This window comes from Odocoileus virginianus, chromosome 5, assembly GCF_023699985.2.
Source record: "Odocoileus virginianus isolate 20LAN1187 ecotype Illinois chromosome 5, Ovbor_1.2, whole genome shotgun sequence".
Lineage (NCBI taxonomy): Eukaryota > Metazoa > Chordata > Mammalia > Artiodactyla > Cervidae > Odocoileus > Odocoileus virginianus.
This window is the reverse complement of record NC_069678.1, coordinates 33,702,728-33,721,667: the sequence shown is the minus strand read 5'-3', so window position 1 is coordinate 33,721,667 and position 18,940 is coordinate 33,702,728. Positions and strand designations below refer to the sequence as shown.

The window sequence follows — 18,940 nt, the reverse complement described above, 5'->3', positions numbered from 1 at the left end:
GAAACATTTTCCTAAACCAAGTATTTCATTAGGCATCTGGTTAGACTTGCCTCCTTTCTGATTCCATGCACTACTGTTGGAAATCAGATGCTTTCCGATGGCTGCAAATATAAAAATATTAACCAATCCCAGTCAGTCCTCAGCCTCTAGCCTTTTTCCTGAGTTGCAGAGTTGTCTCTTCTCTTGCCTACTGCACATGTACACGTGGGTTTGTCATAGCTATCTCAAATTCATCTGAAAAACAAAATCGTCTTACTTTATCCTTCTTTTCTCTCTCCCTGTCTCAATTAATGTATATCCAAATACTCAAAAGCATTTGAGTTTAAACATATACAGTTCTACATGTAAAGTATAACTCAATAAAACTGGAAGGGAAAAAGAAAAAACAAGTGAATACAAAATCAAAAAACTTTTTTCAACTTACCCTTGATAAATATCCTTATTCTTACTTTTAATCTTTATAAAAAATTCAACAAACAATTTTTAAGTACCTACTATATACTAATACTATGGTAAGGCTAAGAATAAAAAGGAGGGCAAAATAGCAATTCTCCTACCCTCATGGGCTCTACTATTTAGTAGGATACTCAAGTAAATGAGACTTTACTCTAAAAGCATAAGAAAACTTTAAAAGGTTGTAAACAGAGCAACACTGATTAAACCAAGTTTATGGTTTTTGTGGCTATTAAATCACAAAGTTTCATCATATCTACCTTCTAAATATTTCTAAGTTTCTCAGACACTCCCCCTCTGTGAACTGCTACCCCCTTCTACCTTTATATTAGTCATGTTACTGATTGCTCTCTCTCACCCTCTTCACTGAACCTCTACTTTGCTGCCAAAATAAGCTTTTAAATTATTTTTTCCCATTCTGAGTATTAGTTAAAACCTAATCTAAAACCTAGACTGTAGCCCCTTATGCTTTTTAAATAGTTGGCCATAGGTCCTCACACCCAGGATTCGATCCTCACATCTGGAACCAGGAAGAAGTCCAGAAGTGGTCCTCAAAAATTGCTCGGCTGGGATACTGATGAAAGAACTGGTCCAAGACTGCATGGCAAAGACCGGCTACCGAGAGGATTGGATGAGGTGACAGAGTATTGACTGAGAGCAGAGACCTCTCTTTTTTGTTCTGAGCTCATAAGAGCAGAACCTTAAGCAAGGGGCTATTCAGTAATACCTGAGCACAGCAGCTACAAGATGTCAAGCTTCACATACAGTCCAGTTTTGCTCCAACATCTCCAGGATAGACACACTCGGAAGGAGGGTACCACTGGAGGTGCTCAGAGCCCGCCGAGGGCTGCTGCAGGGGTAAAGTTAGGGAAAAAAAAAGAATGCTCCACAGCCAAGCTATGCCATACCAACGGGCCAAGAGGAAAAGTGCCACGGAATTTTGGCTACAGGGAAACAACTCAAGTACTGGGGTTCTGGGTCTTCACATCAAGCATTTGACTTTTGTATCTGCCTCCCCAACTAGGCCATTAGTTCCTTGAGGGCAGAGACTCTTTAATTTATATCTGTAGCCCCATTATCTGGTATATTACTGAAAGCCAACAAATGTTAATTAAATAATGAATGATGGACTCTATCCCCACATTGTATTTTCTTATCCTATTCAAATTCTGAAAAGCTGTAAAATAATCCTCACACTTTTTAATCCTGTCACCTCCTTCGTTAAAAGCCACAATCTGCTGCCGCTGTGTGTGCTGTCGTGTCTGACTCTTGGCGACCACACGAACTGTAGCCCATGGGCCTCCTCTGTCCATAGGATTTCCCACACAAGAACACTGAAGTGGGTTACCATTTCCTCCTCTAAGGGATATTCCCAAGCCAGGGATCGGACCCGTGTCTCCTGAGTCTCCTGCACTGGCAGGCAGATACTTTACCACTGAGCTACCTGCTGCTGCTGCTGCTAAGTCGCTTCAGTCTTGTCCGACTCTGTGTGACCCCCTAGACAGCAGCCCACCAGGCTTCCCGTCCCTGGGATTCTCCAGGCAAGAACACTGGAGTGGGTTGCCATTTCCTTCTCCAATGCATGAAAGTGAAAATGGAAAGTGAAGTGGCTCAGTCATGTCCGACTCTTCGCATCCTCATGGACCACAGCCTACCAGGCTCCTCCGTCCATGGGATTTCCAGGCAAGAGTACTGGAGTGGGGTGCCATTGCCTTCTCCTAGGAAGCCCCAAAACCACAATTTTGCCCTGAAGTAATTTAAAGCATCTATCCTGGCAAGCTAGACTCTATGTAACTGACTCTAAAGTGAAAGTGAAGTCACAGCCATGTCTGACTCTTTGCCGCCCCATGGACTGTAGCCTACCAGGCTCCTCTGTCCATGGGATTTTCCAGGCAAGAGTACTGGAGTGGGCTGCCATTTCCTTCTCCAGGGGATCTTCCCTACCCAGGGATTGAACCCGGGTCTCCAGCACTGCAGACAGACGCTTTACCGCCTGAGACACCAGGGAAGCCTGACTTCCAGGATATGGCAACAAACACATTTCCAACCAGCCTCCTGAGGCCAGCCCCGAGGTAACTGAAATTTTTGCCAAATTATTCATACTTGTTTCCCAGTGCCCCCCCACCCCCGACTCACACTCTGAAATTCTAAATCGTTCCCATCAATCCTGCCAAACTTGTAACTGCTTTATTTATACCCAAGGATTCTTGACATATAAGGAGAGACATTACTGACCAAATACTGCTGCTTATATGAGTTTTGCAGGAAAACATATTCAAAAAGGCTCAAAAAAAATTTGCTTTACATCAGACCACTTTACTGTTCTTAAAATACATCTTGCACCTGCAGCTCTGTGCCTCTGTTCAACACTTTTCCATCTAGCTACAAACTTGGCCATCTTTAAGGCCTAGATCAAGTTTCTTACCTTTTCCATGATTTTGTTTGATTTGACATCCTTCATGTAAGACAAAAAGTGATCACAGATGAGATAACAATTAATTTTTGCCCCTCGATGCATTCTCCTCATATTCTATTTGTCACATAACATTACAACTTTTTGTTTATATGCTTCCATAATCTTCCCATATAAGGAATGAGCTCCTGCTGGATTTTCTAAAGGCAAAACCCAAAAATTTTTTATAAAGTGCTAAGTCCACAGCATGCTATATTATTGAATGTTTTTGGTAACTAGATTATTTAATTTTGCTTAGTGAATCTAAACATTATGAGTGTGAGTGTGTGTGTGTGTGTGTAAAATATGCTGCCTATGTAAATAAAGTACATTACACAGCCATATAATTAAATACTGACTCATCTAGAATATTGCTTTATCTCATAGCGTGGGTGGTTGAGAGGTTACTCCAATCAGGTAATACTTGTTTTTCTCATTAGTTCATCTCTACTTTTTAAAAAGCAGAATATTCTGGTATTTCCTAAAATGACAAGTATTACAAAATTTGGCAGAATTTAATCATCTCCTCATATGCAGTTCTCCCATAATTCCTTCTGTTTTTCTTTCCTTGATGACAAATTTTCTGTACTAATTACATGTCCTTTCCGTGTTCATTGTATTTCCCTCACTCACATCCATTTTTCATTCGCATTGCCCCTTTGCAATTTTTTCTATGTTTTTGGCCTTTTATTTAAAGCTTCAGAATTGGCATTCTCTTTGTCTTCCTGTGGGTCTGTGTGCTTACTTCAAACTGAACAGAAATAAAAACACATAGAATAACTGTAATGTTCTAAATAAATACTGATGCTATGTTTATTATATTCAAAGTTATTATAATAAATATTTATAAAAATGATATTTTAAATGTATACCTGAGGTACTTTTATATAGAGGATAAAGAATATATTGAAAACCAGCAGGTCGGTCACAACTCCTGCCTTGGCCTTTTCCACACGTATTTTACTCTTTATTTTTAAATTACTACTATTTTCAATAACTTTAACTTTCTTAGAATGTCCAACTACATTCTATATACATACAAATTCTCTATTGTGAACTCAGTTTTATTTTTCCCCCTTTTTTATTAGTAAAGACATTAACAATAAAATAGGCTCACTTGCTCCAGCTGGTAATTTCTCAGTACTAGTAATATATTATTCCTCTTTTTGTGACATCATAATCATCTATATAGAAGTACCATGTATCTTTGTGTAGAAGCTACTGTTTCCATTAAATTTAATTACCTCCCCCTGTGGTTTTAAATAGAAGTGGCTTCAAAATGAGGGCAGCTTCTATTAAATTTAATTACTTTCCCCTGCTGCTTGCGTGGTAAAAGGGAGGTCAGTAAATGAGAGCAGCTTCTAGACTAAAGTATATGGTAACTGTGTGCCAGCAATAACAAAACTGTACCCGAACTACCATTCTAGGGAGTTTCACAGGTTTTATCCTTTCTGCTATTTAAAATATTTTCTTTTGCCTTGAGTTAAGCCCCTAATATAATGAGCATTGATAGGAGGAGATATATTTTAAAAATCAATTTTAGTTTCATAGGCTAAATCAAAGTAAATATACTATTTCTATACAAATATATAGAAATCTTGCAGTGGAAATTATTCCACTCCAAGATTCAAGCTCAGAACTTTTAAGATTAACATCATTTGCTGTCGTTTCTCCAGCTGTAAGAATGCTAAGTTTTATTCTTCACACATTTTCAATGTCTAGTAAAAGCCTTCATTGATTCTGATCAGATGGATTTAAAGACTGCTTCCTAAAAGTTATTAAAAAGGTATTAAGTTGGGGGAGATTTCAGAAAAACATTCAGAAATAGGAATGTTAAAAAGAAAAAAAAAATCAGGTTCATTACAGACTGTTGTATTTGAAAAAAGTTAATCTGTATGCTTTATAACAGTATAAAATTATACATCGGTTTAAAAATACTATGGTATAATCCTATAAAATCTAATAGAATATGAAATTTTAAGTACCTCTTTTTTAATTAAATATTAATTAGGAGAATATTCTACTCAGTTAAAACACCATTGTACTATTTATTTTTTTATACAAGCAGAATGCAGATGAACAATATTTCAATTCAATCACACAGTTTAGTATAAATATAAAACAAGACACCCCTTAAGCATTTTAAGTAACAAATTAAACATTTACATTTTTTACTGTGCACTGAGGCTTAACATTTATGCAGCTTCAAAACCAAAGTAGAGCCTCAAGGGAAGTCTCTCCACTGACAAATTAATACCTTAGAGAACAGAGCTGAATGGCGGCAATGAACTCATTTGTTCCCCCAATAATGAAGAATGACTTTTTCTTTACCACATCTGTGACTGTTGCTATGGTGACCCAGACTTACCTCATTGCTTCTCGGAGAGCTCCTCGCTCACCAAGAGTCGTGTGCTTGATGTCATCAAAATTATTCTCCAGCTTCTCGCAATTCTGTAACATATTAGAAAAATGCATTAATCCTCCAACATCCTGAGATAAAATTATATCTATGCAATTATGTAAAAATATAATTGATTATATTGATTATGGCCTCAAAAAATACGTACACCACTTTAATTGGATAGGATTCATTAAAATTGACAGTGTGAATTCAACAGTAACAAAATAAAAAGTCTTATGATACAGCCGTCACAGAATTCATCTTATCAATTTTTGAAAATTGGCGAAATAGGAGAAATGAATATTACATAAAAGTAGTACCACTTCTAGAGTTTTGAAGTTAAAAAATTAATCCTCTGAAATAATCTAAGTATATTAAAAACCAACTGGAATTCAAAAGAAAGCCAATAAACTTTAAAATCATATTAAACTGGATATGATAAATACTCAGTTCTAAAAAAATTAGTATTTACTGAAAACAGAAAGATAAAGCCCAAGCATAATATAATAATAAAGTTCAAACATCTTGAAATCAAAAATTTTTTAATTGCATCTTTAAATAACACATATACAAACTGTTCACAAATATACATATGTATAAATATTTAAAAATAAATAAATCCAATCATTAAAATCAAGTGACACTGTATCAGGCTCTTAGCAATACTGGACTGAATTTTTTAACAGACTTTTAAAAATTTTAATAATATTTTTATATGTAAAACTAACTTAATCTCACACGATCCTAATAAGTTATGAGAACATAACATACAAGATTAAATTTTAGCCTAAAAAGTGCATACATATGAATCTTTTGGCACATTATATTTCATATATAATTTAGTAGCACTTAGGTAATAAAATAATTGGACTTAGCATTTTAGTTAATTTAAGAAAGAAAACTAATATAATTTTAAACATTAGTGTGCTCTGTTTAAATTGTAAATAAATATGCTGGATTATACAAAAACACAGAATTTAGATTAACAATATTCAATATGTAAGTATTCATTGATTTAAAACCCATTTATTTATATATACATATATATATGACCGTGCTTTGATTTTTTTAGATTGGCCAAATTAAGGCAAACATTCTTTTTAACACAGAGGCATGTTTTATAATGAAAATCTTGAAAATTCGCAAAATTGTACCTAAAATCACTTGAATTGTGAATAGAAGTCCTTCTATGGATATGTAAGTTGCAAATATCTCCTGCCCTGTGTCTTCTTTTCACTTTTTAATAGTATCTTTTCATAAAGAGGATTTCTTATTTTTAAAGAGCCCAATTTCTTCTTAGATACATATGTCACTTAAAAGTAGACATTTACTTTTCAAATACATTCGTTTTTTAAGTATCTTTGATATTAATTTCTCATTTAAATGCTTTCTTTTCTGCAATCATGCTCTGTGTCTTTTCAGTCTTCAAACTTTATTGAGGGTTTCAATAGCTAAGCCAAAAATCTCTCTTGGTAAATGTCACATTGTACTTGAAAGTATGTGGGTTATTTCCAAATATCTTTTGTATTGATTTCTAACATAATTTCCTGGTGATGAAAGAACAGACTATGTGTGATTTCAATACCTTTATACCATGGATTTTTGCACCTTGTCCTTCCTTTATGTCCCTGAATATGTTCCAGCATCTATATTTAATCTATGGGAACTTGAATAGAATTTGTATCCTACTGTTGTGTTAAAATTATATAAATCTTAATGATCTCAAATTGGTTCATGGTGCTTTTTAAGTCTACTATATCCTTTTATGGAGAAGGAAATAGCAACCCACTCCAGTATTCTTGCCTGGAGAATCCCATGGACAGAGAAGCCTAGCAGGCTATAGGCCATAGGGTCGCAAGAGTCGGACAGGACTAAGCAACAAAACCACCACATATCCTTTTAATTTTCTGTATGTTGATTCTATTAATTTTTGAGAGTTTGATATTGAAACTCCAATTAAAAATCTTAATTTAGCTACCTAAAAATTAGTTGTAATATATAGTGGAACTATATGTAATTTTGTTCTGTATTTTCTAAGCCTCCTGTAAATGTGTTATCATACATTCATAATTTTTAAAAAGCCCAATTTATTATCACTTAGGTTTATGATTAGTGCTATTTTTGTCCTATTTAAGAAATCTTTTATTTTCCTCAAGGTTATAAAGATATTTTCTTTTATTTTTTCCACAAAGTTCTATTATTTTGATTTCACATTTAGATGAATAGTTTATCTGGAATTGATACTTGTATACAGTATGTAACAAAATCACACCACATAGGTCAGCAATTAGATCAGTACTATTGATTGAAAAGACCATCATTTCCCCCACTTTAATTCATCTTTCCCATAAAGTAAGATACAGTATACATGGGATCTGTTTCTGGAGTCCATAATGGTCAACTGTCGAATTTCCTATTCTTGTGCCAGTATCACACTGCTTTAATTACTTATATCTATAATAAATAAAGAATGCCTTCCTATACATATGAAAAAAACAGATAATTCAATGTAAAATGGGCAAAAGACTTACATAGACACTATATAACAGAGGCTATATAAATAATCTTTTTTTAAAATGCTCAACAGCATTAGTTATGAGAAAGATGCAAATTTTAAAAATGAGATATCACACACATTTTGGAAGTGTCTAAAATGAAAAAGATAGATGATACAAAAGTGCTTTTGTAGTTTAAAAACTAAACTGCAAATTGTTATAACCACTTTGTAAAGCTCTTTGGTTGCACTTTCAAAAGCTGAACACTCATGTCTGGGAATACACCCAGAACAAATATATATATATATGTTCACCTAAAGTCACATACAAGAATATTAATTGTAGCACTACCAAATTTCCCAAAACTGCAAAAAAAAAAAAAAGTCAAACGCACATAAATAGGGGACATACAAATCAATTGTGCTATATTAACACAATGGAAAATACACAGCAATGAGAATGAACAAACTATGACTATGTGGAGTAACATGGATGTATTTCACAAGCATTAAATTAAATGACATACAAAAGAGCACACAGGAAAATTATTCCACTTACATAAAGTTTAAAAATAAACAAATCTATAGTGAATATTCCAAAAATAAGAAAATAATTCCATTTATAAGAACATAAAAAGAATAAAATATTTCTGAATGTTTAACAAAAAAAAAAAAGCCTAAGACTTGGGTACTGAGGAGTGCAAACATCATGAAAAAATTAAAGGCCAAAATCAATGGAAAGGCATCCTATGTTCATGGATTAGAAGACTTACTATTGCTAAGGCGTACTACTCCCTAAATTACTCTAAAGATTTAATCCAATTCCTATCAAATTCCCTGCTGACTTTTTTTTTTTGGCAGACTTTGATAAGCTGATCCTAAAATTCCTATCAGAATATTAAGAACAAAGAATAGACAAAATCTTCCTAAAATCAGAAGAGCAAAGTTGAAGGACTAATACTTTCCAATTTCAAAAATCACTATAAATCTACAATAATCAAGACATACATCCACACACACACACAGACACACACACACACACACACACACATGTTCATGCCAGCATTACTCACAACAGAAGACAAAAAGGAAAAGAAAATGCAAGTCAATAGAATGATAAATGGATAAAAAATATGGTATGCCAATATAATGATATTCTATTCGGATGTAAAGTTCTGGTACATGATGACCTTTAACAACATTATGCTATTGAAAAGGCCAGACATAAAAGGCCACATTGCATCAGTTCATTTATATAAAATGATAGGAATATCCTTAGAGACAGAAAGGAGATTAGTGGTTGCTAGTGGCTGCTGAGAGGGAAGGAATTACTGCTAATGGTAATGAGGCTTCTTTCGGGGGACGTGAAAGTTCTGATATTAGTGACAATCGGTGTGCAACACTGATTGAATATACTAAAAACCACCGACTTATATACACTTTAAGAGTGAACCTTATGGTATGTGCATATATCAATAAAGCTGTTATTTTAAAAATAGGCAAAACTAATCTGTTGGAAAGCAGTGTATAGTGACTACAAGATGCAGAAGAGTCTTCTAGGGCACTGTTTAATTCATTTTGTGAAAATTCATGGACCTGAATACTTAGGATCTGTTTACTTTTCCATATGCGATACTGCAATAAGACACTTTTAGAAGATAGTTTGAATTCTGGTGAAGGAATCATAATGCAACAGTATATCACTACTGTTTAAAAAAAGGCAGATAAGAAGTTCAAAGTATCTGACACAGTAAATGTTAGCTATCAGCTAATAATAATGAAATAACATTTTATTATTTACTAAAATTCTGTAATAAACATCAAATTCCTATAACTTACCCTGATAAACTTTTGATACCTTCTTAAGTAAATTACAGACTTTTTCTCTATACTGTGATAGTCTTAAAGAATAATATTTATATGACTAATTGCAAAGATAAATAACCTAACTATTGAATTAGCTTGGCTTTGAAGAACACTCCCAGAACTTCTGAGACAAAATTTATAGTCTGGGCCTCTAAATTAGAAATCAGACTTTTCCAATCTTTTGCCTAATACTGGAAGTCAAGGGAGAAAAGCAGGAGGGGGTGTAAGGTTTAAACTGTACAGATTATAGTGTCATTTCATATATTCTATGGGAACAATAATATTTTTAAGAAGTTTTACATTTATAGGTGTTCAATGCAGCATTTTTATGACAGTGAAATATTGAGGAGGATTCTAAATTTTTAATAATAAAAGAATGGTTAAATAAAGCTCTTCAAATTTAAAGGATATTATGCATTAATTACAAATGCTGTTTAGGTAGATATAGCCAATGTATGATATTGAGTACCTTTTTTAAAAAGACACTATTGAACTGAATATGTTGTATGATACAATCACAATTATGGAAAACAAACAAGCAAAGCCAAAAAAGACTAGCAATGAAACAGTAACTCAGATTATCTCAAAATGTTAAATAAACAAGGACATCTTTTTTACTTATAGTTTTCAATATTTCCCAAGGTTTTTGTTATATGTTTACATATTTTTTACTTCAAGATAAAAAAATCATGAGGTTTTTTTAAAGTTTTGGAAGTATTTGTATATTATATATTGAATATGCTTTGTAAAATAGAATACAACAAAATAATAGCAACAAAAGAAATTTAAGACAGAACTTTACTTTTCCAGTATTTGTTTTTTATATTAAATATGACCTTGACAAAATAAAATTTCTGCCTCTATTTGCCAATGAGTTCATGAAAGTTCTACTATTTCAAATTGTCCAAAACAAAGTTTCCAGTTTTATTTTTAAAATCTTGCACTCCCAAAAGAGGTATAAGGATGTATACAAAGCAGTAAAAGAAAATAAAGTCATGTAATAAAATCAGTTACATATATTTCCTATATTTAACCCACAGTGTTCAACTACTACTCAAATAATGACACTTGAATACTACTAAAGTGAATACATAAAAAGACCCAAACATAATTACTAGGGATATAATATTTGCAGTGTACTTTTTTAACTTTCATATATTCAACTTAATAACAGATGACCAGTATCTATTCATGATTCTAAACAGATTTCGAGATACAATTTTTAGAGTTGCATAATATTCCATTGCATACATGTGCTATTACTTATTTAGCCAAATCCTTTTTGGTTTGATTTGTTTCTTTGCTAACGCTATTACAAACATAAAACAGGAATGGATAGATGAAAATGAAATACAAGCTTAAAAAGTATTAAGAAAAACATTAATATTCATTAACTTGGATTATTCATTCCAAATAATTTCCCATCTAACTCAAACTGTTTTCATGTTAAATATATTCAAAATACATGACTATGGTAAAGTTAATACTCAAATACAGGATGACTGATTCTAAATCTCATCAGTTCAACCACTGATGGAAAACAATGCACGTTTTCTTGGTGGTAATATGATTATACTTATTTTTTTCCAGGTTTTCCATAAACCCAACACCATCCATTTAAATGAATCACTGCTAAGAGTCTCACATTTAAATCTTAAATTGAAAAAGGTTTCATAACATCTTTCAATAAAACTTTACCAACTCAATATGGAAAACTACATCTATTGCTTCCCCACAGGTGGCTTATAAATCAGATGTGGAAATAGAAACTTCTATTCCATTGTTATGGTCATATTTTTAATAAACAACCTACTTAGGATATTTATATACATAAACACACACATACACACAAATATGTTTGCTAAACGGAGTCATTTAACAAAAATAAATCTTGTACTTTGACAAGGTATTTTTGTTCTGCATGGTTGATTCTCAAGACTATCTTAGAAACTTTGATTTCACTGACAGGGATTAATGAAATCAAATAAAATTATATCTGAATCCCTTTATTTAAAAATAATTTTCTTCAGTTAGGTTACTGTCTTTAAGACATGCTATCTATAGGACATCTGAGATTTACTCATTAAATCTAATGGAAAAGCAAGAAAGTCGCACTACTATAATTAAGAGAGAATTTTAAGATCTCAATATAGCCATTTAAAGTAACTCCCTAGACCAGAGCAATAGCATCCATGGCAAGACAAGTCATAGATAACAAATATTTTAAGGCAGCCTGCTACAAGCATGTGACATGGCAGCTTAGAATCAAAAGCAAACACAGATATAGTTGACAAAAATCTCTTGTCACCTCAATATCCATTTCTCAGTCCCTTGGGAAAAACTGTATAATAAAATGTAAAAAATAGAAATAAAAAATAAGCTTTTATCATTTCTCATAATTTATAAATCATTCCAAAAAAGTAAATGTTAATCTGATCGATTTTTGGAAAAAGTCAATTCACAGTAATATCTATGTATAGACAACCATTCAGAAACAGAATTCTTGGGGAAATTTTACTTTTTCTGATTTATATTTTTAAAAATTATGTAGATGGCTTCAGAATCTCCAATGAGTCTAGATGTTAGTCCAAAAAATAAGTCTTTGCCTCCTTTCTATGTGGTATGTTGAGAGCATTAAGAAAAAATACTGTTTTGTCTGTTTTTCTTTTAGACCTGACATCCCTCATCACGTTCCTCCTCTTTGCAGCCTTCACTGTAATTTTAAACTTTATTTTGGCCACCACTGCTGCAGAGAAACAAGTTTGTGAAGGACATTTAAAAAGAAACTAATATAATTACTAGATTTTGAGATCTTAAAGGCCTATTCCTAGCATAAACAATACGGTGGAAAGACTACTCGACTGTTTAGTTTTTCCAGCCACAGAGATAGGAGATAACACTCTGCTGAAGGCAGAGAGAGAGAATTGGACACAAAAGCCTAAAGTATCACCACTGAGCTCATTGTGGCTCCAGGAACTGAGGACAGCCAAAGAACTCAGAGCTGACTGAGAGAGAAAGTGTTCCATAGCATCTGAAGGTATTTCTTCATTTTAATGAAGAGAAGCCTCAAATTTAATGATTTTATCTGGAAGTGGTTAAAATGACATATTTTGCCATGAAGTACAATGAGAACCCAAAGTGAGTGGCAAATACCAGAAATGCAAAGAATGCACTGTTTCACAATCCCTGAGTCTGTACAAAGATTATTGTGCCCAACAGAAAAAAAAAAAAAGAGGAAATAAGTGAGTGCTATAAACATTTAAACAGTCTAATTGTTACCTTCACCAGAAGTACCTCTGAGTCCTGAGGAAATCAAATCCAGATTTTTTTGTTGTTGTTCAAGAACAATATGTGAAAGTACAAAAGAAGAGATAGAAGGGTTAAATCTAATTTAGACAAATGTCAGTCTTTTTCCAGAGTCAAGTTGATGTCTCAAGAAACTAACATCTTTATATATTCATCCTCTCCATAAGTAAATTAAGTATCAGAGCCATCAAATGAGGGGCAGAGATATTCACTGTCATGTCCACTATCAGTTACATTTTTCATAAAAGTAGGGACAATTGTAAGTAAAATGGAGCCAACATCTCCTACCAAAATCTATTCTCACCCCAGTGCACACAAGTATGTACCTGAGAAAAATTACAAACTTATTTTTAAGTAACAAATAACTTAATATGTTGTTTACTCCAGGATAAAATCCTGTAACTCATATCAGGACTTGAACCCCATAGTCTTTTAAATGAGATCACACACTTGGTCTTAAGCGTTAATAAAACTCAGGTTCTTAATATCTCATTGCAGAAAGAATTCAGTGAAAGACAATGTGATAGGTAAGAAGCAGATTTATTTAGAGAGAAATACACCCCACAGACAGTGTGGGCCATCTCAGAAGGCAAGAGGCCCCCAAATATAGCATGGTTAGTTCTTTTAGGCTTAATAATTTCATTAGCTAATGAGTGGGAGGATTATTCCAACTACTTTGAAGAAAGGGCAGGGACTTGCCGGAACTGAGCCACTGCCCACTTTCTGACCTTTTTCGGCTGGTCTCAGAACTGTCATGGCATTGACGGATGTGCCATTTAGCATGCTAATGTATTACAATGAGCATATAATGAGGCTCAAGCTACACTGGAAGCCAAATAACCACCACGGTGGATATAGTTGGTTTTAACCAGTTTTTGTCATGCCCTATGACTACTCATTGGAAAAGACCCTGATGCTGGGAGGGATTGGGGGCAGGAGGAGAAGGGGATGACAGAGGATGAGATGGCTGGATGGCGTCACCGACTCGATGGACATGGGTTGGAGTAAACTCCAGGAGTTGGTGATGGACAGGGAGGCCTGGCGTGCTGCGATTCGTGGGGTCGCAAAGTGTCAGACATGAGTGACTGAACTGAACTGAACTGATGGCTATGTCATTCTTTTAAACATTGTACCCTGCCCCCTTCCCTCCCGTTTCAATGGAATTTTATATATAAGTGTAGGCTTACCCCAGAACACAATTTCAGGCATAAGTAAGGCATAAGGGACTTTCCAGGGTGTAAAACCTTTCAAACAGTTCTAAAAATTACCTTGCCCATGGTTGATGACTGATACTTCTGATTTTTCAAGGGCCTTTTTTATAATTTCCTCGGACCAAGACAAATGCATGAGAAAGCTGCAACCATCACAGCAGAGGCAGGATGGACCATCAGTTTTGTAGGAAACAAGGAAGGTAAAGGCAAAAGTATATTAAAAGGGAAAGGGGACACACAGAGAAGATGAACAAACTATTCTTCAGATTAGAAAGCACAAGAACAAGAAAAATCAGTGATTAGTAATAAAACACTGGGACAAAAAACAGGCCAATTAGCCTAAACACCATTGAGCAAGTAAGTGGGAACACACAGGAAAAATGGAAGGACATGAAAGTATTGAATTTAGTGCTGACAAGACATCCCATTTGCTACAGTAGGCAAAGGTTATCTCTACTTAATTAGTAGGAAACTGGAAATCTATACCATCAACCAGGGTAAATGTTACAGTCTTTTGGCATATGAAAGTGAAAATGAAAGTGAAAGTGAAGTCGCTCAGTCGTGTCTGACTCTTAGCGACCACATGCACTGTAGCCTACCAGGCTCCTCCATCCATGGGACTTTCCAGGCAAGAATATTGGAGTGGGTTGCCATAAAGTAGCTAACATGAAGGGCTTACTCTGAGTTATACACTTTTCTAGGAACTTTACCCTTTTAATCTGCACAAAAATCATTGAGCTGTATACTTTACAAATGAGGAAACAGGTATAGGGAGATTAAGATAAGTTGCCTAAGGTCATATAGCTAGTAAATGATAAAATAGGGATTTGAACCCAGGGAGTCTGTCCTCAAAGCTAGACTCAAATCGCTCAGACTGCTTCAAAAGAGTAAACTGAATAAAGTGAATATAATAAAGTTCTGAATAGGTCCTCCTCTAGTTGTCCATTGTTAAATTTAGATGCTGCACTGGATAGATAATAGTTTACTAGTAAAGTGGGGCATAAGTCCATACACAATACTGACTGACTTCTTTCTAGATGTGCTATACTTTACAATGTAGAAAAAAAAGGAATCCAATATACACGTTTAGGCCAAATTAATATCCATAAACATTGTGCATGCAACAGTCTGTATTTGGGTCTCTGACACCACTGTGACAAATATAATGAGCAATTAAATTCCCAAGTGCTCAGATTTTGGCAGCAATTAAAGTGGAAACTAGAAACTAAGGATCAAAAAGAACTGGTTATGATGGCCTCCTGCCAAATGAATCCCCATGGGTTGAGAGAAGGTCTAAAGTTTCAACTGTGATAAATTTTACAGTGTTTTATATCTCATCTGTTTTAAGGATTGTATAAAACATAACAAAACAAATGAGCAGAATATCAACAGCAACCTTGGGGCAAAGTGATACACAAGAATACTTCTCAATGCTGACAAATTTAAACAAAATCACTGAATTATCTTTACTTAAACTAAACCAAGCAACAATAAATTCAACCAAATATCTACTAATTCACATGCTGGACAGGACAGAAAAGAAGCAAAAAAGTTAGCAAATTACATTATTAAATAAAATAATTGATGGTATTACCATATAATTTAGTTTCTATTAGGACTACATTTCCTTTACGAAATAATCACAATAACCAGAACTAAATAAATTGGATCTAAAATGTATATATTAACCTAAATTTTTTTTAATTAGTAAGTTAATTTTAATAAATGAGGAAACAGTTCTACATTGTTAAGGTCACAGAGAGTTAATGGCACAGCTACTAGAACTTTAGTGTCATACTTACTAAATAACCAACGCTGAAATTAATCAATTAAATTTCAATTTAAAAAAAAAGAAATTTGAAAATCTATTATTTTTTTAGGCATCATACTAAGCATCAAGGATATAAAGTTGAATAAGAAAAGACCCTCATATTGATCACAATCCAATACCGAAGGGAGAGGAATTAATTCTCCTAGAGCAGAGATGTCTAGGTTCATGACTTCTAAACATGTCTTTGAAGCGATTCAAAATTTTCCAGATTAAGAGGGCTAAGGAGGGGCGAGAGGGAAAGGTAGTAGAGTTGGCTCTAGCCCCAGGCCTTGGCATTATTGTCTACTGGTTATATATCCTTAGGCAGGGCACTTAGTTTATCCTGAGCAAAATATACTTGAACCTTCTAGAGCTGTCAGTCTAATTAGATGAAGTAATGTACGTAAAGCACTTATTACACTGAACAAATAGAAGATTTTCAATAATCAGAGGAAGCGAAGGAAAAAAATAAAGAGGAGGAAGAGTATCTATGAACCCCACTATAATACTAATGGATCAGATGTTATGGAGTGAGGTAGAAAAGAGTGTACTGTTCAAGTTGTTCAAGTGATACTAATGAGTAATAAAGCAAAATAAATACAGTCTTTGTGGGAAAAAAACAAGACTTTTAACTTTTTGATCATAAGATCCCTATGAGAATATAATGAAAAATCAAAATCCTTTTCTCTTAAAAAATTGTTGCTGTTTAGTCACTAAGTTGTGTCTGACTCTTTTGTGACCCCATGTGACTATAGCCTGCCAAATTCCTCTGTCCATGTGATTTCCCAGGCAAGAATACTGGAGTGCGTTGCCATTTCCTTCTCCAGGGGCTCTTTCCTGACCCAGGGATTGAAGCCAAGTTTCCTGCATTGGCAGGCGGGTTCTTTACCACTGAGCAACCAGGAAAGTCCCTTAAAAACTTAAATATTCAAAAATCAGTCAATGCAGAAGATATAAGAGAAATGGGTTCAATCCCTGGGTCATGAAGTTCCCCTGTAGGGAGATATGGCAATTCACTCAAGTATTCTTGCCTGGAGAACATGGACAGAGGAGCCTGGCAGGCTACCGTCCATAGGATTGCAAAGAGTCCAGCACAACAATATGCTATATATACAATTTCAATGACCAGTGGATCTCCTGAAGCCCATCTTTGGTCCTATGTCTACGTGCACCAAATTTTAACATCAGGAAAGATGATCTTGCAATGGACTTCAGTTCAGTTCAGTTCAGTCACTCAGTTGTGTCCAACTCTTTGCGACCCTATGAACCACAGCACGCCAGGCCTCCCTGTCCATCACCAACTCCTGGTGTCACCCAAACCCATGTCCAATGAGTCGGTGATGCCATCCAACCATCTCATCCTCTGTCGTCCCCTTCTTCTCCTGCCCTCAATCTTTCCCAGCATCAGCGTCTTTTCAAATGAGTCAGTTCTTTGCATCAGGTGGCCAAAGTATTGGAGTTTCAGCTTCAACCTCAGTCCTTCCAGTGAACACCCAGGTCTGATCTCCTTTAGAATGGACTGATTGGATCTCCTTGCAGTCCAAGGGACTCTCAAGCATCTAAGCAATGGGCTTAGATGACATAAAAATGAAAGCTACTATGTTGCCCAAGTAAACTGAGAAGCAAGGGGTCCAATAGCTGACAAGTTCCTATTGTTTGATAATAATGCTTCAGTTCAAGCATTCAAATTATTAACAAAAAATATGATGCAAAAGTCAATCTTGTTCCCAAGCTAACAATGAAAGCAAGTCATTCACTCATTCAAAGTTTATTTAGATTCTAATACATGCCAGATATGTAATAGTCACTGGTCACTGAGGATACAAAGGCTTTTTAAAAAAACAAAAACCTCTTCATTTAAAAAAACACAGTATCAATCCAATAAGGAAACTGTTATCAGGCAAGTATGTCCCACATCCAGTGGAAGAATCCTTGCCATACATTAATCACATATTACTGCGGTCATTACAAATCTCAGATGACTAGAAGCCAGCAGGACACCATATTTTGAAGGACTCACAGGGGATTATCAATGAGGCCACAAGTTTTATGCAGCCAATTTTAAATTTATATTTCAAAATCTGAACAAGTTAAGTAAAACAGCATACTCTAAGTTATACCACTGCAACTCTAAGGCGATTTAACATTGATTAATTTAATTATTTTATTTAGGCAGTAAGGTAAATAGGGAAAAGATAATACCAGTGCCTATATTTCTCATGTAGTTAGAAATTCCTACGGTCTAAGTTTCTACCAAAAAATGAGTCAATTAGATGAGCTTACTCTTCCAGTAAAATGTTGTTTTAAATCTTGGCACTCATCAAAAAGCCTCAAAACTAACCTCACTGAAGTTCTTTACAGGAGAAGTAAAAAAGTAATAACTATATTCAGATGTTTTAAATTCCAGATGAATATTCTAATACCAATATATGATTTCCAGTTCTAATCAAGAGATTCATATTTCAATAGAAAATTGCTTTTCCCTTTGGTATATCTTAACTAGTCTAATCCTTCCAGTGAACATTAAGACATAATCATATTTAGCTAATGTCATTTCACTAACGGTGGCCAGCTTAAAAATCGAGGCCTGTCGAGGAGAATTTCATGTGAGTAATAGTGAAATGGAATATAATATAGTAGGAGACCGAGGAGCTGTGGAAACAGGAAATCTGTTTTTAACTTTCAGGTTTGCAACTGCACTGTTTATATGTTCTTAGGAAAATGTTTAACATCTCATTCTGCAAATATCCCCTCATGAAACAAAGATATTAATGAAAGTGATAAAAGTAATAATAAATAATTAAGTGTTGTGAGGATAAATTAAATGAGATCATGTATGTGAAAAGATAAACAAGAAAGTACTGTTCAAATAGTGCTATACATTTTTAAATGGACGGATTAAATCTCATTTCCAGGCTCATACACTAAATCACAATGTATTTTTGCT

The 18,940-nt window shown here is 34.3% G+C and overlaps 1 protein-coding gene across 4 annotated transcripts in view; it reads right to left on the bottom strand.

The window, feature by feature from the left end:
- The window catches only part of DPYD (dihydropyrimidine dehydrogenase), a 904,243-nt gene that overhangs the window by 777,710 nt on the left and 107,593 nt on the right, over positions 1 to 18,940 (bottom strand). For all 4 annotated transcript variants that reach the window (XM_070467755.1, XM_070467756.1, XM_070467758.1 and 1 more), the window contains exon 3: positions 5,274 to 5,356. In XM_070467755.1, the coding sequence (XP_070323856.1) occupies positions 5,274 to 5,356 (83 nt within the window). The remainder of the gene's footprint in view (positions 1 to 5,273; positions 5,357 to 18,940) is intronic.